General features: G+C 36.1%; 2 protein-coding genes and 1 long non-coding RNA gene across 5 annotated transcripts; 2 read left to right on the forward strand and 1 right to left on the reverse strand.

Moving 5' to 3' along the window:
• The first annotated feature begins 1,455 nt into the window (after positions 1 to 1,455).
• LOC113707540 (uncharacterized) lies at positions 1,456 to 7,779 on the forward strand. 3 transcript variants are annotated; one of them, XM_072058675.1, is made up of 6 exons: positions 1,456 to 1,678; positions 1,829 to 1,906; positions 2,724 to 4,480; positions 5,648 to 6,054; positions 6,138 to 6,198; positions 6,971 to 7,779. In XM_072058675.1, the coding sequence occupies exons 3-6, from the start codon at positions 2,885 to 2,887 to the stop codon at positions 7,475 to 7,477; spliced, it is 2,571 nt and encodes an 856-aa protein (XP_071914776.1). In that variant the 5' UTR covers positions 1,456 to 1,678; positions 1,829 to 1,906; positions 2,724 to 2,884; the 3' UTR covers positions 7,478 to 7,779. The 3 variants fall into 3 exon arrangements, with proteins under 3 accessions (XP_071914776.1, XP_027085667.1, XP_027085665.1); XM_027229866.2 differs by lacking the exon at positions 1,829 to 1,906 and having other exon boundaries at positions 2,660 to 4,480; XM_027229864.2 differs by lacking the exon at positions 1,829 to 1,906.
• Positions 7,780 to 11,104: 3,325 nt separating this feature from the next.
• LOC113707576 (uncharacterized) lies at positions 11,105 to 11,894 on the reverse strand. Its single transcript, XR_003452304.2, has 2 exons — positions 11,818 to 11,894; positions 11,105 to 11,638 (listed from the first exon to the last, which is right to left on the reverse strand). It is a non-coding gene; the product is annotated as an uncharacterized lncRNA (long non-coding RNA).
• Positions 11,895 to 15,249: 3,355 nt separating this feature from the next.
• Positions 15,250 to 18,147, forward strand: LOC113707587 (alpha carbonic anhydrase 7). The gene is made up of 7 exons (XM_027229867.2): positions 15,250 to 15,509; positions 15,628 to 15,845; positions 16,291 to 16,397; positions 16,514 to 16,616; positions 17,241 to 17,408; positions 17,532 to 17,585; positions 17,757 to 18,147. Exons 1-7 carry the CDS (start codon positions 15,422 to 15,424, stop codon positions 17,844 to 17,846), a joined length of 828 nt encoding a protein of 275 aa, XP_027085668.1. The 5' UTR covers positions 15,250 to 15,421; the 3' UTR covers positions 17,847 to 18,147.
• Positions 18,148 to 19,831: the final 1,684 nt, after the last annotated feature.

The following is a 19,831-nucleotide window of genomic DNA, read 5'->3' on the forward strand; positions in this document are numbered from 1 at the left end:
CAACTATATATAATTGCATCTATTCCCTTGGCCTATTCTCTCCAAATTTCCTTTCCCAGACTTACGTACGCATGATGATCAGAATTTTAACGCAAAGATAAGGGTACAACTTTTGCACCATAATTGAGGACCAATTAGAGAAGTTTCTTGTAATGTAATCCCCAAATTAGACATAAACCAAAGGAACCAAGATGTACCTCTAATGACGTGCTACCTACTAGTAGTAGTGTCTAGTAATAGGATTAATTGTAGCAGACACTTAACTGACGATATGAGTACTTCCATTAATATAGCAGGGTGAAAAATCCCCCGAGCTTTAGACTTTAAAGTGTACTTTCTTAGCTAAAATCAGTGATTAAGGCCGTATCCGCCAACCATAAATATCTTGTTCTTTGGCCTTTCGATAGGAGAGGTACAACTTTTTCCATGCACGGCTGGTCACAAACACTCGTGTATTCGCATTTAAGTGTCTATGTAAATCATGAGATTCTAATTTATAGTAATTAGCACTCCGTGTTTGGCTTACTATCTATATATATGTTTAGCTGATGCTAATGAAATAGTGGAATGAAGAAAGCTTCAAATGTTCTTCATCAGAAAAGAAACACATATAGCTTTAAATGCTTGGATTGATGATGTTTTGCAGAAACAACGAAAAAGGAACTTTTTGAAAAGCTTCCCAATTACGTTGAGGAATTAATTCTATTCCGCTTTGAGCGAATTTTTTAAAAGCTTTCCAGAGTATATTTAGGAACAAAAATAATTGCATAATAGTTTTTGAGATATAAGTTATGTAAAATAAAAATTATTTAGAATAAGTTAGTTGAGAATGTGCTAAATGAATAATTTTTTAAAATTTTTTTTCCAAAGTTGCAATCCAAACAAACTCTCTTTTTTTTTATTATCTTAAATATAATTATATTGAAAAAATGATATTTGCACTACTTTTCAATTAGTCTCTAATATTCGTTGAGAGTTATATTTTTAATGAATGAATTAGAGTGTCAGATGCTAAATAAAACGTACGAATATCAATTATCTTTACTAAAATATCTTTATTGACAATAATATGTAAATCGAAACAATAGCATTTACAGTAGTACTTCTACCTCCCTAAAAAGGAAAGATGAAAAAAAAGCCCTGGCCAATTTGCTGCTAATGCTATAGTACAACAATTTGCATCGAGAATTAGTTCTTGACTACAGCTACTCGTGCAAGCAAGAATTTCCAAGACAAGAAACTTTTGAACCCACAAATTGGAATTTCATTTCAATCTCTCTCACTATATTAAAAAACAAAGAGAGTCTCATGACAAATTATTCGCCGTCAAATCTAACGACGTTAAATCCCTCCCATGTGAAAAGCCCAAAAAGTCTTTGTTGTTAACACGGCAATTATCACCTTGGCAATCATTGTCCTCCTACTGCTACGACTACTACTACTACTACTACTACTACTACTTGCTAGTAGTAGTTGCTACTACTGCTGCACAGCTGCTCCAGCTACCTTCGCTCTTGCCTCCCCAAACCGCCCCTACGCCACTCCTTCTCTAGATTCTCGCCTGAAAATCCATCGGAATCTCGCCGGAATAGTTATACTGTCCATAGTTCAGAAGGGTTCTTCTCGATATCAAGATCTGGTTCCAAGTCCAACTTTCATTGTATCTTCTTTCTTTGAGGTAATGAACTAGCTCAGCTAGTTAAATTAATAACTTTTTCCGGTGAAAATTTGTTTTACTTAAATCTTCTTATCTTTGACACTCTATTTAAAGTCCCTGTCTGATGTAGTGTTTCTTTTCTTTGTTGTTCTTTTTTTCTGCCCCTGAAAGTTCAACTCAATCTTCTCGATTCTTGAATTTATGCATTTTCACTTCATTCAAAGTGAATAATGTCTTTTTCTAGCTCAGGTAAGTGTTTAAACCATCCCTTCCGTGGTAGCTTCGCGTGTTAGAACCCCAGCTTCCCGGCTTAGATCCATTCGTGTAATATCAAAATTTAAAGGATTTTTATGATCCGAAGATTGAATAAATTCCCACAGAAGCCGCTTTTTTTTAAAAAAAAATTAATCTGTTGATGAAAAACGTTGAATGTCCACACTATTTGCTTGATTTCCACGTTGCCTGACTTGGTTTTACCCAAACGCCCATATTCTAGTAGGTTAACGTGTTGAGTTTACTATTTTCTGAAGCTTTTGTTTAGTTTTCTGGTGAAAGTTTTGGTGGTAGAAGCAAGTATTTCTTGACAAGGTGGAACTGCAGCACAGTGAATGCATTTAGTTACTGTGTATATATAGAAAACTTTGAAGAATGAGCCATGTAAAATAGTGTTGCTTGGCCCAGAAGGCTAGGTCTTTGACAACAGCTTCAAATAAAAAAAGGTTTCAAAATGGCAAACCAGTTGTTTAAATTTCAGAGTTCTTTTCTGCACCTTTCTCCTTTAGTATCATCAGTACTATTACTCAACTCTCAAGGTCCAAAATTTTCTTCTTCGTTGGCTTCTGTTTGCTTTTTGTTTCTGGTCGTCTGATGATATTGGTACTCCAGGATACTCCATTTCCTAACAGCTACAATCCTCCACATGGTCTTCATCAATTCACTTCATTTATTGCCTAAACCTGCTGCAAGTCTACGTGACTTCTCTCTCTCTCTCTTTCTCTTCAGTGGAATTCCTGTGCTGTATTTGTCCCTTACCAGCTATGCATTCTTGTTCGTTCTTGTACACTAGATGATATTTCCATCGGATTTGGATCGCATGCAGCAGTTTCTTTGGATCTCCTTGGACCATTTTCTTGCTGAAGGTACGAAGAACTCATTTTAGGCCTTCATTTACGATAACAATGAGATGAGTGTGTGGCATTGGAGAAGTGGGATTTTTTGGGAAAGGTTATGGAGACAGGCAACTTTAGGCCTGAACTGCATGTAGCACAGCAAAGCCGTCGTGATAAGTTGAGGGTTCAACACCATCCTAATCCGTGTAACCAAAATGTGGAAGTCTATGCAAATCAGTTGGTTCCATTTTCTACCCATGAGGGTCTAAACCCGGATCTCATTCAGCTTAGAAGTATTAGGTATGGAAATTTATCGTATGAACCGCTAGTATTTTCATCTGAAATGCTTGATTTTTCCACAAATTCGCAAGCTTTGTTAGCTCACAGTAACAAGGATGTTACAATGTTGCATCAAGAATCGAAGCGGATAGCCGGTGATGTAGAAGATCCATCTACCAATCTGTCCAATACTCTCCCATCAAATGTCAATTCTTCAGCTAAAGTTAGTGGTGACCCACAAAATTGTAGCACTTGGAAAAGCATTGGTTCACAAGAGAGCTGCGACTGGATTACTAATTATACAAGTGGATCCGCTGGAGGCATTGATAGCAATCACAACCCAATTTTTGTCGGAGGAGGCTTGTCTGGTTCTTTGAAGGCTAATAACAATAATCCTTCTACTTCCACAATATACTTCAATAAGCCTAGTTCTTCCTATGGCAATCATCATGAGGTCCGCTCATCTTTGACTAGTCCACCTGGTGAAATTTCTAGCCGTAACAGCCCCAAAAATCATGTTGATCATGTGCATTTCAACTCGCCTTCAGTTTACCATACTGCTAATACTTTTCAAGAAGTTTCCTCTGCCACTATTATGACACAGGAGCTAGGAGTGGCAGCTATTGCTCAACAACACAGTAAGGAAATTGCTCATGTTTCATGGCCTAATGGTGGAAACGAGCTTGTGCTCCTTCCAGCCTATGCTGATCATTCAAACCCTTTAGGCCTTAAGCATGGTTCTGGTGAATGCCGTCGATGGAATGGTGAATTAGAATACTGTGCAAGTACTAAGAATGCTGCAGAGAGAGACCATAGATCAATTGCAAATGATAGTCCTAATACTCAGGCCTTGTCTCTATCACTTTCGTCGGTTCCGTTGTCCAAATCATATGCATGTCAGACTGGGGAGAGGATTATGTCTGAAGATTTGCATTCAGGAGCTGGTTGTTTTAGCAATATTCAAGAGATAAAGGCCTTGAAGTCTGACTATCAGTGTTTTGATTCAAAACCATCATATCATGGTAAAGTCTTGGAAAGTGCTCAACATGATATGGTGGGAAATCCAACTTTTGCTCATCGGGCTGCAGGTCCACTTGGTCCATTTACTGGCTATGCAACCATACTGAAAAGTTCAAAGTTTCTAAAGCCAGCCCAACAGCTATTGGATGACTTCTGTAATGTTTTCGGTCCAAAATGCACCAAAATGCCAGAGCCACTGGAAAGGATTTCAGCTGAGATTAGGGCCTGTGATGATGCTGTCAATGCTAATGAATCCATTATTGGAGCTTTGGCTGGGGATTCTGGTGGCTCATCATCTACATTCTACAGTTCCAATGAAAAGACACAGGATCATGGAGGTTTAAGCAGCCCAACTGAATCTTATCGGCCAGACTATCTCCAAAAGAAGGCAAAGCTGTTGTACATGCTGGAGGAGGTTTGTAACCTTCTTTCCTGTCATTATCTGGATTCTTAATATGCTTTACTGGTTATATAGTTTGGTATTTGAATATGATAATTCTGGAACTCGACGTCAAGCAAAAAACACATATTCATGCATTGACAAGAAAAGAGAGCTCACTAAAATTCCTACAAAACTAGGGTGAGTATTTGTTGTTTTAGTGGGATCAAAAGTTCTCTATTAGCCAGAAACTTTCCGTTTTTCTCCTATCCCCCACATCAAAATCACAAGCCTACATGACTTTTGTTCTTTAGTGGCAATGAGGACGTTTTTGGTACTTATCTAGAAATAGCCTCCTAGCTACTAAACTTAGGGGCTAAGCAATTATTGTAAGGAAGTCTCTTGGTGCTATATGCAAGCTGTACTGGATGATATTTTTGGATTGGTGGTCTGAGATTACTGAAAATGTATTTGTGATTAAAGTTTGCATTAATTTGTGTACCCTCGATATTAACAATTTGACATTTTGCCTATGGTAATAGTAGTATTTCAAGGACATTGCAGTCTACAATTTTAGATTCAACTAAGTAAAATATTGTTTTAGCTGTACAGTACTGAGATATGGAGTAATATCATAATGTTGTTAATTCTCAAAAACCAGTACAAATGTGAACTTCTTTTTGGAATGTCTATTGATGTAAGATTCAATTAAAATTTCTTCCATAATAGTACTAGTGTATAATCAAGATCTTTCTTTCTATTATTCTTACCCATTTATTGTATTTTTTTTCATCCTTGATTTTCTTGTGGACTATTCTCTTTCCCAATTTTATTATCTTCATTGGCAAATGGGCCCCGGGAAACACAGTAAGTCTGTTAGCCTGCAATACATCTAACATAATTAAAAGAAACAGCGTGCTAACATCTAGAGCTACCATGTATGCATAGATATTTGCCAATGTTTAGAGCCTATATTTATGCATGGCTGCACGCTAGATTGATTCATCATGCATGTTTTTTTAAATTCCTCTATGCTTCTTAGCCATCAGTAGAATATCTCAATATCATGACTTAACAAAAGTCATGATCTGCTGTGACTTCTACATCGTTAATTGCTGTTACATATTTCTGCTGTGCTGTAGCTGCAATATATTCATGCTAGAATTCAGCTTTTGACATCTACATCTGCCTTGTTTTTGAAAGGTATGCCGAAGATACAAGCACTATCATCAGCAGATGCAAATGGTTGTTTCATCCTTTGAGTCTGTGTCAGGTCTTACTGCAGCCACCCCTTTTATTTCTCAGGCCTTGAAGACTGTTGCTAGGCATTTTCGGTGCATCAGAAATGCAATCTCTGACCAGCTAAAAAATGTAAGGAAAGCTCTTGGAGAAGACTTGGCATCCCCTACAACGGGCACGAGCAGTAGTAAAGGTGACATCTGTACATCAAGGATGAAATTGATGGATCAGACCTTCCAGAAGCAGAAAGTTGTTGGAGGAAATGTGGGTTTCTTTGAACCCCAACAGCATGTTTGGAGGCCCCAAAGGGGACTGCCAGAACGTGCTGTAGCTATTCTTAGAGCTTGGCTTTTTGATCACTTCCTTCACCCGTAAGTCCACAATTTTTTGGACTTGGAAGAACCATTCATTGACTCTCAATCTAACTGAAAATGAATCTCATCTGTTATTTTAGGTATCCCACTGATGCAGACAAGCATATGTTAGCCACTCAAACTGGATTAAGTCGAAATCAGGTATAGTAAGCTCTTGATACATTTACATGTTAGAGCAAGAAGAGAGGGTAGGTGATCCCTCTAGCAGTTCTTCCTGTTTTACTTTGGTGTTGTGCCGTCAAGTTGTTACCTTTATTTCTCCTAACCAATGAGTGGAGACATAATGTTATATCAGCTTCATCTAACCCTAGCTAAACAGATGTCCAATTTGCAATATGATCTGGAGAGCAAAGATGCTGCAATAATAAGGATGGGCTAAACGATAATGGAAAAGAAAAGAGAAAAATGCAGCATAACTAAAAGATATACCGCTTTAGAATGGTTTTCCTTCCAATTTCTCAGCTTACATGCTACTTTAGCGCGTTATTTCGGTTCAGTATATGGCATTTGGATGAGTATCTTTGGATTGTAGAAAAAGCAATCCTATCATCTGTTTGTGGTAGATAGAGTTTACTCATACAGTAACCATGTCCTTGCTTTTCCCTTTGAGAACTAAATTTTCTACTGCCAGATTTAATTCTAATTCTGGCTTGATCTATTTTGTGAAGTTTGAGGTATTTCATAAGAAGTTCATATGTAGGATCTGAGATTAAGACTTGACCCTAGCACCGTCATTTTCCTGTGAGGAACATCCTTAGCCCCCTAAATTATTGGGTACCAAAGGAAGTGATGGGGGCTTGTATCAGATGGCATTTTGCAGTGGAAAGAAAAGTTGCAATCATCTAACTTGTAGACCAGGCTCACTTTCTTTTAACTCCTTTTGGCTAATGTTTAGCTTGGATTTGCATTTCAGGTTTCAAATTGGTTTATCAATGCTCGTGTTCGAGTGTGGAAACCCATGGTTGAAGAGATACACATGTTGGAAACTAAAGGGATTGCAGAAACAGGTGCCAGTGTGGGAAAAACTGATGGAAAGGCTATGACTGAAATTGTTAGCCGATCAAATGATAGTCAGCCTCTGAATAGGCTCAACGCTAGTAGATCATCTGAAAAGCAGGTGGAGTGTTCGGATGTTGGATCGTCGGTATATATGGGATCTAGAATGAATGATGATACATGGAATCAGAAGCGGAGTCGAGTTGAATGTCATGTTCCTGGAAGCATGGATGGTTCATTGGTGGGCTTCGTGCCATACCAGCAAAGCGGAATTGAGATTGGAGGGCTTGGAGCAGTGTCCCTGACATTAGGTCTCAGGCAAAATGCAGATGGTGTGCAACCACAGCATCCATTGCAGCAGCAACATGAAAATCAGCTAAGGCGACATTTTGGAGATCAGATAATTTATGATTTTGTGGGTTGATTTTTGCTTGTTATGGCTGTCTTCAGGGATTTAGATGCAAAATAGTAGCACAAGGTGAAGTACCATTATTTACTATGGTGCTGCACAAGGCATTTATCAAGTAGATTATTTCCTTTTTTCTTTTTTTATTGGAAGTATGCTTCAAGTAGACTGTCCCAGATGAAAATCGATTATCAACCAATTGAAAATCAATCTCGACTGAGAATGTACTTATATGCTAATGTTGCTTGGATGTGGGAAATATATCATTTCCATAATTGATCAAAAGTAATTAATGAAGTCCAAAACACAACTTTGTAGTATTGCTGGGTTCCTGTAGGCTGTAGCCCCTATTGCTTTCTTAATATGTGGCATTTTCTTTTTGAGGAATTTATCAGCATTCTCAAGTTTTGCAGCTTTTATCTTTTAACCTGCAAAATTTAAATGCGTGGATTGAATCCTTCGGATGTTCATGAAAATACCCTTTTTTCCTGCGTGGGTGGTCTCTAGCATTTAAAGAAGGAAAAAAAAAAAAAGAAAATCAAACGATGAGTTTTATGCATTTAGAACAGGGGTTGCAACTGCAAACTTCTGTTTCTCGTCAACAAAAAGAACAGATGTCCAAACCATTTTGTAGTCGTAATTAAAATTCTTCTATTCCCGCACCACACTCGGAAAAATCAAAATAAACAAATAAATTACTTTCTATTCTTGTGATTTTATATTTTACTATATAATTTTTTTTATAGTTTAAAAATTTATACATAACTCTCTCATGATTTGAATTAAAGTGTTGCTATTAGTTTTTTCATTAATACTAATGGTCAATATTAAAAAATTAAAATAAAAATAATAAATTATTAAATTCACTCTTCACTATTTTTTCCCAAATACAAAAAAGAATAAAGAGAATTAAAAAAAATAGATAAATAAGAAATAGGAATCTTTAATGGCTGCAAATTTTTAATGTATTTTTTATTTCTTATTTATCTATTTTTTTTTCTTTTCTTCTTTTTTGCATTTGGAGAAAACTTTAGTGGGCCAAAGTACTATTTGTAAAATCATCTCTACCCTTCACAAAGAAAAACAAGAGAAAGAAAAGGAAGAAGAAAAAAAGAAAAAAAAGCAGTGAAAGGGTAAATTTATCAATTTATTAGTTTGATTTTAAATTTTTTAAATTTTGACTGTTAATTTTATCAAAAAAAATTAACAATAACACTTTATCCAAATCATGAAGGGTTACGTATAAGGCTTTGTTTGATAAGCTGATTCAATATTTAAACTTAATGGGTTTGATAAAAAAAATAGAACATCTGAATTAATTAAGTAATGCTAAATTTTCTAAATAAAACTCGCACCAATAAATAAGTGATAATTTATTCACTTATTACTTATCACTTAATGTGATTGTAGTATCCTAAATCGGTGGAATAAAGAGGAAAAGAATGATTTAAGGACATGGGTGCTTAGGATACATAGTAATTTTGGATTAACCATTTTGGGTCTGTGGATTTCGGTCCAAAAATTGATTGGGTTAGCCCTTGGTCTCGGATTGTGATAGTTGATATCAGAACGAATATCGTGTTGTCTCTGTATGGGGGTGAGTTTGGGCCAGCGGGTTATGGTTTTGACTGTGCAAAAGGAGTGTAAGGAGCTAAGTGCCATGTCATGCGGGGGTCACTTCTAAAGGCCTTACGAATCTAGAATCAGATCATAATCAAGTGGACAGTTTGAATTCTGATGAATTTTGCGAGAACGCAAAGTTCTAAAGGTGGGGATAATAGAGTATCCCACATCAGTGGAATGAAGAGGCAAAGAATGGTTTAAGAACTTTGGGTGTTTGGATTACATTATAATTTTGGGTTAATCATTTTGGGCAAGTGAATTTTGGTCCAAAAATTGTTTGGGCTAGCCCCTGGATCCGGATTGTGATAGTGACAGTTTTCACTTATTACTTATCACTTAATGTAATATTATTCAAATGTATCAAATTAGTATGGGTAAAAAACAAAAAATCCCCTGTGATAAACCTAATATACAAAAAAGCTCCCCTGATTTTAAAACGTACAACACGACATCCCATGTTTTGAACTAAATTGTAAAGGTGACGGAATTCTTTAAAATTAATGGGGACAGATGAAATGACAAAAATGCCTTGATGCAACTAAACAAAAGATAGTTCAACAAAATCATTTGTTTCATTCTTTAGAGAGAGAGAATTGGGAGATAAGGGGTAGAACGTGTATATTTGTTAAAAATAGGTATAAAAAATTTGTTTTTAGATTCTAATAAGTTAATTCCATTAATTTTAATGAATTCATCATTTTTACAATTTAGTTCAAAGCACGAGGGGTAGTTTTATACGTTTTGAAATCATAGAGGACTTTTCTGTATATTAGCTCTATCACAAGGGATTTTTTTGTTTTTTATCCAATTAATATTTAACAATTTAGTAATTTAATAGATTCAAATTTCAAATTCAATTTTTAGATTTCAGTTTTATCAAATACAGAGTTTTTAAAGAACAAGACGGTTATGTGGTAAAGTACCAATTCATTGGAGGATAAAAGGTAGTTTATCCATAAAATAAAAGACAAAATGAAAGGAAATTTGTTTTAAAACTGCCCTGTCTATATCCTGAAAAAGGTTTAGTAGGTCATTGACCTACCAGACACCAAACACTCGGTGTTTTGTGGCCCATTGTGCTCCATTATCGGGCCTAGGCCTAATAGTCATAGAACTATTCATGCATCCTCAAGCAAACCCCGGGATCTCTATGGTTCAATTGCGATATGTTTTTTAAGCCGTCTGAGGTCCACCACTACTGCACATTCGTGCGTCTGAAGGACCGCTTTGGGCTGGAAACCAGAAACAAGTCCAGAAACCAACTTGGGTTTTTCTTGTCAAAACCTTGAGAGGAAGAATCCATGGGATCTTAAGAACGTTGAAACTCCACCAACAAGGAAATGAGCCCGTCGAAATTAAACTGTGTCATTAACGAACTAAACGTTGCCTGGAAATGTGCAAAGAGGCTTCACTTTTCTGATTTGGTTCTTCAATATTCAACTCAAATGTTGCCATAGAATTGATTGTGGGATTGTTCTTCATGCTTGCTGCAATTGCGTTACAGCGTTATATTTTTATGTCAAGATAAATTCTATGTACTAGCACTAATCTAGTTCGTAAAATTTACTCAATAGTGTTTAGATTCGTTGTCTATTTGTAGTGTAACCTATAAATATAGTCTACTGTACTATTATTATTATTAGGGTCTTTTTAATGGGCACCCATTAATACATCTATTCTATTTGTAGTTGTAATTTTGTCGCACAATTCCAAATCTATTTGTATATTGTCTTTTTTACTCCGAATGAATATAATTCACCAATTGTCCGTTACAAATCCAACTCAGATTATTCTCCTCAACTAATAATGAAAACATATCTGTTTGGATTGTAAGTTATTTGGGATTATTTGGGATATTTTTACTGTAACACTTTTTGTGATGTGATGTATGTGAGATAAAAAGATATTGGGAAGATAAAAAGGTGTATTGGAAATTGTAAAGATGATGTAAGCAAATAAAATTGGGGAAATATGAAACAATCCAAACAAATCCTAAATGTTTTGCCTTTTCTTTTCCTCAAGTTTGGACTAAAAGGAAATCAAAGATTTTATTTTCTTTATTTACCATGCATGCATGCATGCATGCGCCATAGCCACAGCCATTTCATATACTAGGATACATGAGGATTATTCTTCATAATCGATTATTGACAAACAGATAACCCTATTGTACAAACGTACTGATGGGAAAACTCCACCCTCACTGATTTTAGTTTTAACTCGAAATAGGAAATAACTATATATAATCTTCATTACTAAACTTCCCAAGTACTTACGTAGCTAATTATTCTTAGTTCTTGCGGGCGTCCGAGTCATCACCTCCCATGGAGCCACCTCCGCTGTGATCGTTGAAGTCCTGCCTTGGTAAGTGATGGTGATTATCCACGCTTGATCCGGAGTTATCATCGATTTTACCCTCATCATTTGCGACCAGAAATCTCTTCTCTTGCTCTTGCATCTCGGCCGGCATGACTTTTCTGCTTGTAGCCACATGAGAACTGATCATTACAAGTAGGAAAACTACTAGCAGGTGCTTCATTCTTCAGATCTTCAACCCTGTAAAGCTGCTGTCAATACTGATGCCGTGAAATGAAGATAATAAACAAAAAAATCAAACCATTCATGACGCATGCATATGTACATGCCAATGCTAGGAGGATAGGCTATAGATTAGAGCTTAACTGATCATACATATGAACAACTACATATAGAAAAAGGTTGAAAAATGCACTTACACAACTTCAACTCTTCAAGGATGAAGTAACGAGAATCCAAGTATGATGTGAGGCCTTTGTTGTTTGTACAAGGAGCAAAGAGGCGGATTAGGGCTTATATAGTTACAATTTGGATAAATATTGCGCGATGGAGTCCCCACCAAATGAGGCAGGAATAAGTGGACTTGCCATATTACACCAATAAAAGGAATATTGAAAGATTAAAATGATCAAGTTGAGGAAATATTTTGTCCAGACATGAACAATAATAGTAAAATCCACCTTAAAAGTGGTTGATGATGAACACTACGTAGAGTGGAGTGCCTGTTCAGTTGTCTTTTCATGTCGAGGCATGGTTAGAGGCAAGAGGTAAAACTTCATTTAGGAGATTTGGGGTTCTTAATTTGGGTCGCTCGTTAATTCTGTTCGACTCCATGATTGCATTTGACATGTTGCTCTTTCATTTATCTTTTGGTTAACAACTAGGCCACTCGCGATTGCATCAGGTGAAGAAAATGAGGTTTTTCTTCGTGTTACCTTTCATGTCAAAATGAAGTTGCAAGATTAAGTTTACAAATCGCGGTTCTTAAGATATTTGAGAGGTGCCTCGTGATATCTGACTCCACGTATTCATTCTTTTCCTTTTTCTTACACTACTTCATTCTCATTCTCATTTTTCTTCAAGAAAAAAAAAAATTTCTGAGATTTTTTTTACTGTGAAACCTGTCAGCCTTCCAATGGCCTTGCAAGCCCTTCTTAATCATTGTTTTAGATGTAGAACCGTATAGGTAACAGCTGATCAAATAAATAGTCAGATAGCATATCTGCTAAATTAATTTTCTAATCTAATGTGCTCCAAGAACACAAGTCACGGTGATTCTCATAATGCCTCCTTGAATGGTTTTGACTTTTTGGACACCCTTCAAATCAGAGAAAATCAAATCAGTTTCCAAACAATTATTTATTCCAATGCTGTGAAAACTTGCCACAACTCCTAGATTCTGGAAATTTCAAGAATTTGTCGTGAGAAGAAACAAGGGCTGCAATCCTTCTTGCTTTCTTCTTTTCCACTTAGTTTTTGAGGGAACTAGCTTTCTCGGTTGTCCATACTAGCGTGGATCAGTGATAATTGTATAGTGCTGATCTGATGTTATGGTATAGATCAATAGTTCAAACTCGGAATACCAAATTTCATTTTTCACATGTGTTATAATGTATTGCATCAGTTGCATGGACAGTCTCATTCTCTAAGCTTGACTTTTATTTGTTATTCATATTAGTCATTCGGTTCATATTCTTCGAGTACCTCATTTGTGAAGCATAACAGGCAAGGGAACAACCGGGGTAGGATACTTACAATGTTGGGTTACTAATTAATGTGAATTCTTCGTTTATGACATGTTGTAAAGTTTAGGTTGAAAATTTAGCAATAGATAGTGAAACATAAAGCCCCAAAAGGCAGAAGCTAAAGCCCCAAAAGGCAGAAGCTGGCCCGTTGAGCCATCTAACACATGGCTTCCCTTTCGTTTGTTTCAAGAATTCTATCAATGATGTGCACCCACATGGGTCCTCAATGTATTGCCACTAGAAATCAAGATAAGATAGTAGGATAATTAACATGAACAAAATATTTGATCGGGGAATATAAATGGGAAGATGCTTGAATTAAAAAAAAAAAATCGAAAAATGCTTTGAATGGGTGAGTGGAATTTTGCACACTAAATATTCTTTGTTAAAAAAAAAAATAAATGTATCAATAATGACAGTAAGAAATAGGCATTGGCAGCATGCAGATGCGTAGAGAGCACTCAGAAGTCAGTATACTACAGTTGCAGTATAAAAGGAAATGATTCCAATTAATTAGTGAGCAGGTAGCTGGGCTTAAGAGGAATTCCCCATGATTTGTAGGTTTGAACTGTAAAGAAGAAGTTCTGACCATGTTGAATATTGAATGGATGCACTAATTTCTCATTCTGTACCAAAATATTGAAGGCACTGTTCAGTGTTATTTTCGCCGGTCTAAAAGGGAACCATTACCACAAGGTCCACAACAACTATTGGCTCCACCTTTCCATCTTTGGAACAGTATTAAAGAACATGTACCAGCTTTACATCTTTGGGCACTCAGAGATGGTTTACAGCCGGCAAAAGAACTCAACATCTCCTCACTTGAAGTGGAACCGGACTCTTAAAACTTCTGGTTTCATTTCTCGAGCAAAACTCCTCCAAATTCTCATGAGCTTTTCCCCACCTTATCTAAATGCAAGGAGCTGTCGACTACATTCCACTAAGTATTATAATTTTCATGAAGCGAACAGGTGTGCAGGCATGCTAGCTAAAAGGGGAAGAAGGCAGTAATGATTACATCCAGTTTTTGATAGTTATCCAGATTTTGTACTTCCCCTACCTTTGGATGATTTAAGGTCACTCGGATGACTATATATTAAGCTAATTACTTTGTTCATGACCATGTAGACCTATTTCTTCTCAATGCATCTTTAATTACCAAAAAAATAAAATAAAATTAAGGAACGTGTACCATACAATTTTTCATTCCTTTCCTGAGAAATATTCAATTTGTGGGAGAGAGACACATCGCAGAGTAACAAAAACCAGAGGAAAAAACTTGTATTTCCTCTTACGTGCAACCTGGCTACTTGCTATAGGGCAATATATAGTTCCCTGAGCTCAGGCTCACCTCACCACAAAGCTATATGTCTGTGTGTGACATATATATGACACAATATCGCACTTAGTATCCTTGCAATTTTTTTATAAAAAAAAACATGAAGAAAATGAAATGCCAATGCTGATTAGTCTATATACGTGCTTATCCTTGTTTCTGAAGAGTACATAAGCCCCTTTGGACCCTGAATTTGTAAAGGGAAAGTCCAATAAATTAATAAACGCCGAAAGAGGGAAAATAGGCTTCATACAGAAATGGAGTTAAAGCAAAGCCTTCTAGTTCCATTTGAAGAGTGAGGGAAGACAAGCTATTTTGTCCTTAATTTACTTTTCCCTTGTATCCCTTTCATTTTGTAGTTTGGCTGCACACATTTGAACTTAACGTTTGTACATCCAAATCAAAGAATGTAAGCTATGCTGCTGAGTAGCTTACCGGCAACATTGAATAAGCCAGCTACTTGTCATCTAAAGACTCAGAAGATGTTCCAAATTAACCATATAGGCGAAGTTTGACACGTTATGATGAAGCCTTTTCTTTTGGAAACGTCAACTAGAAAATTCGTCGCCTCGGGCGTTGATCTAATTGTGTCTTCAGTCTCCACTTCTACGTACTGTTCCACGAAAGAAACCAGGAAAAAGGAATTTAGAGAGGTTAAACTCTTTTCTTCTGGATTCTACTTATATAGTAGTATCTAAATACAACAAGAAAAAGCCAATTAGCTATCTTTCTTAATTCTGTTCACTAGAAAATTGCCAATTCACACCCACCTGCTACCTCAAAGTCTCAAACGAAGTTTCCTCGGATACCCACCTGGGTCAAATAAAATTCAAAATAGTACATGTCAGGTTCACATTTCATGTAGCTGCTATATAATCAGCACCTAATTATCAAGTCCTTCTACGACAACTTCATGTCCAAAATCATACCGGGCAAATTAGTATGGAGTATCTTACAAGAAAAGCCTTGTTTTGCTGCTTCTTCGTTTTTACGACCTTTGCATGTAATCTGGCACGAGCTGAAGAAGTAGGTAAGTTTTCGAACTTATACCAGATAAAAAGTTTCCAGTTTTTTTCCCTTAAACCAAAGAGATCAGTATTATAGTATTGAGTATGGAACAAATAATTTTTCATTCATGCTGGTTGCAGAGGATGAAAAGGAATTTAGTTACGATGAAAGAAGCCACAGGGGACCAGCTCACTGGGGGGAGATTCGGCCAGAGTGGAGCATGTGTAACCATGGTAGCATGCAGTCTCCGATTGATCTGCTGGATGCAAGAGTTCAAGTTGTGTCAAGCTTGGGAAGACTTCATAGGGCTTACAAACCTTCTAATGCCACTCTCGTGAATAGAGGCCACGATATGATGGTGACTCTCTCTTACCATCGAAATCCTACATATGACTTCAAACAAATCGGGTCTTCGTTATTTTTGCACAGTTATGAACTTATGCCCAATCATTCATTCAATTAAATTTCCTTGAAAATTGTTTGGAATCCAAGTTTTTTGCCAAGTTTGTCTGCTACAAGTTTTTTAAAAATTTTAGCTACAGTAATCTCAAAAAATTTTTCAAAATTTTTAAACTATACACTTCAAAATATTCAAAAATCTACACATTTAAAATTTTTTTTTAAAAACTTCTACAGTAAATTACAGTAAAGTTTTAGACAAACTCTCAAAAAACTCACCTTTCAAACAGGGTTTGGGTACCAAGAATAACTGAGAAATATCAAGGTACGTGGACCTCCCTGACATAGTGAGGTAACAACTTTCTTGTTCCTTTGGTTGATGGTTTTGCTTTGTAAATGTGCAGTTGAGATGGGTTGATGATGCTGGGCATATTCATATAAACGGGACCTTATATCATCTCAGACAGTGTCACTGGCACTCACCTAGTGAACATTCTATTAATGGCAAAAGGTACTTTAATTAGCTTAATTATTTCCTTTTAACAAAATGTTGCTAGCTTAGCTGTTTAGACTGTAGGATTACATGTAATTAATCAAGAGCATTGAATAATTTAAAGTCAACCACAGGTACGATCTAGAGGCGCATTTGGTTCATGAAGCCCTCAATGGAAAGATCGCTGTAATTGGAATCATATATGAGATCGGACGATCCGATTCCTTTTTATCTATGGTATATATTAGCTCCCCCTTCTCAAGATACTATGTCTTTATTTTTCTTTGGGTAAAATACAAAAAGTCCTTTGTGGTAAATCTAATACACAAAAAAGTTCGCCGTGATTTCAAAATATACAACACGACACCCCGTACTTTGAGTTAAATTGTAAATGTGACGGAATCCGTTAAACTTAACGGAAATGACTTATTGGAACCTAAAAAAAAAATTTATACTTAATTTTTAATAAATATACATGTTCTACTCCTTAACCCTCAATTCTCTCTATCTAGAGAATAAAACAAATGATTTTTTTTTAGCTGTCTTTTGCTTAATTATATCAGGGCATTTTGGTCATTTCGTCCATTTCCGTTACGTTTAATGGATTTTGTCACCTTTACAATTTAGTTCAAAGTACGGGGTGTCGTGTTCTATATTTTGAAATCACGGGGGACTTTTCTGTATATTAGATTTACCACATGGGTTTTTTTTGTTTTTTACTCTTTTTCTTTTTTATCCTAGAGGAAATTAAAGACTTCAAGATAATTTACTTCATAAAATTAACACCCTTTATTTTTGTTTTTATGGCACTATTTTCTTTGGTTTTTTTTTTTGGTTAATGTTGGATATGTGTAACCCTAGATGGAGAATAAATTAAAGGCTCTAGCTGATACAAGAGATTTGGAGAAAGTTGTGGGTGTTATTGATCCAAAGCAGATAAAGTTAGGAAGCAGGAAGTATTATAGGTACATTGGCTCGCTAACGACTCCTCCTTGCACTCAAAATGTCGTCTGGACAATTGTTAAGAAGGTTAGTCGAACTAATTCTAATTGGAAATTCTTAAGATTTTCTATAAATAAATAAATAAATAAATATATATATATACATATACCCATCTGAATTCTGAAGTCTAACTGCATCAAAATTCCTCAGGTTAGAACTGTTACTAGAGATCAAGTGAAAATGATTCGAGAAGCAGTACACGATGTGAGTTGCCAAATAAAACTCTACTTCAATCACAAAAAAAAAAAAATCTAGTTTAATTTGACCATTAATTCGACTATTTATGTCAAATCCTGCATAATTAGAAGCACAGTCAAATGATTAGGAGGTTTACGCACTGTCCTAACATGTAGCAATCCCTTTTTTTTTTGGCAGGAGTCGGAAGCCAATGCAAGACCACTCCAACCATTACATAATCGCCCGATCAGAATGTACAGGCCGCATGCTAAGGAAGAAGAAGATTGAAATATGAGACAAATTAACGGATGAATTATAGTGCATTAATCCTTTCTTTTATCCTCTTTGGATGTGCTTATGCGTGTAATGTGAATATGGGCATGGAAATGCTCATTACCTACCTACGTAAATCTTGACATTAAAGTTGAGCTAGTTTATCAGTTAGAATACAAGTTCATAAAAGATATACTTATTACTAGTATTTATAATTTTTTTTTTTCAAGAAAGAAACCATATAGTATAAAGCTTTACAAGTGTATGGAGATATAGTAGAGTTTGAGAGTCCAATGAAGTGACATTATTATGGCTACTTTGTTCACATTCTTACCAAATGATTTGTGTCTGTGGAAATTAGTATCAGCTAGATTTACTTGTGAGGTAAATTACCCAACGCTACATATGAATTCTGTATTGGCTGTAATGGATCTTTTTTTTTTTTGAAAAAGAAATTACCATCATTCCTTTAAATAAGCTTCAGCAGCATATATACAAGATTTCCCTGAGGATGAAGACAACCTTGACATGATATGAGCAGGAACATTGCAATTTCTTCCAACATGGGAAACTCGTTAACATATTCAAAACTGCTTCGCATATTCTTGTTGTTGATTTTCTGCACAACATTTAAGGCATCATCTTCCAGAATGAAATGTGTAACGGCTCCACCTCACTTTAAGGCGAACCAAAGGGTTCGGCGGACAGCCTGCTCAACTCTCGCCAGGACTACTAATACGGTTATACACAACTCAAAACGTGCCGGAATACAGTAGCGCGCTTAAACAAAACAAAAATCACGAAACAGAAAAATAAAAATCGAAACGGAAAGTGAATAGTGCCTGCCACGTCACAATCCGATCGGGACCCAATCGAATACAAGTAACTTCATATAATCCTTAAAATGGACATATACGAACCAAAGATAACACATGAACACGAGTACACACTTTTATAAATCACATTCGTATTTTTACAAATCAAAAGGGAACATTTGAATCCAAGTACAATTAGGGTTTTCAACCATTGAGGAGCTATACAAAATATCTAAACTAGCTCAACTCATGCTTCAAAATCACAGTTCCAAAAGGTGGTTCCCTGTAAGGAAAATAAGGATAGCGGAACGGGGTGAGTTAGAAGTTCAATGAGGTACCAAAAGTATAACAGTAGAAATCATGATAAAACACTTTTAGGGCACATATACATATCAAGTAAGAAAAATGAACGAACACCACAATTTAAAGAATACAGGTGGCCCTCAGGAGCCAAATCTCCGTTGCAATACTTGATCCAGTTTCGTTGACTCTCCGTCAACGTTTAATAACACACTAATGTCCGTAAACCCCTCTTACGCCAAAATTCCGTTCACCAAACATACCCCTTACCGGGCTCGAACGCCGTACAGGAACAGTAATGATAATACTCGAGTATACCGGAATCAAGAGTCTCAATACCCAAATATTTTCCAGGAACAGGCACCCATGGATTGTCAATTACCTCGACCAAACCCTTGCTGGCTCGACTTAATTAACTCCCCATGAGATTGAGCTCAAGTTAATAGGAAGATCGTTGGACACACTTCCAAACGATCTCATAACAAACGCAAGTAACAAGTTCAAGTTCATAACAAGTACAAGTAATAAATTCCAGTTCATTCAGTACAGGCAAGAGAACGAGTGTGATAAAGTACACTCTCGTCTCATTCAGAATAACAGAGTTCATAGTTATTCATGTCACACATTTTAAGTATAGATGAGCCAATTAAATAACAATTCAGGGGAGTGGTACACTCACCAGTTAAAGTAGAGTTTCAACCAAGGTATGGCTCTAATCACCAAGAAACCCTAAAATAGCCAAGGTAAATAATTATGGTTCCCATAGCCACAATTTCAGTAAATAGAATGCACAAATGAGACTCGACTACAAGTCGTAAACCTCGCCAACTAATTACTCATGCAAGTGTGCAAAACATGATTTCGAGAACAAAAAGGTAATATGAA

This window comes from Coffea arabica, chromosome 1e (genome assembly GCF_036785885.1).
Source record: "Coffea arabica cultivar ET-39 chromosome 1e, Coffea Arabica ET-39 HiFi, whole genome shotgun sequence".
NCBI classification, from domain to species: domain Eukaryota; kingdom Viridiplantae; phylum Streptophyta; class Magnoliopsida; order Gentianales; family Rubiaceae; genus Coffea; species Coffea arabica.

Excerpts from the sequence above, each read along its gene's own strand:
- LOC113707540 (XM_072058675.1), top strand. The coding sequence starts at position 2,885 with ATGGAGACAGGCAACTTTAGGCCTGAACTGCATGTAGCACAGCAAAGC. Across the intron at positions 6,055-6,137 it reads TTTGATCACTTCCTTCACCC|GTATCCCACTGATGCAGACA; the intron begins GTAAGTCCACAA and ends CTGTTATTTTAG. Across the intron at positions 6,199-6,970 it reads CTGGATTAAGTCGAAATCAG|GTTTCAAATTGGTTTATCAA; the intron begins GTATAGTAAGCT and ends TTTGCATTTCAG.
- LOC113707587 (XM_027229867.2), top strand. The coding sequence starts at position 15,422 with ATGGAGTATCTTACAAGAAAAGCCTTGTTTTGCTGCTTCTTCGTTTTT. Across the intron at positions 15,510-15,627 it reads GGCACGAGCTGAAGAAGTAG|AGGATGAAAAGGAATTTAGT; the intron begins GTAAGTTTTCGA and ends TGCTGGTTGCAG. Across the intron at positions 17,409-17,531 it reads TCTGGACAATTGTTAAGAAG|GTTAGAACTGTTACTAGAGA; the intron begins GTTAGTCGAACT and ends AAAATTCCTCAG.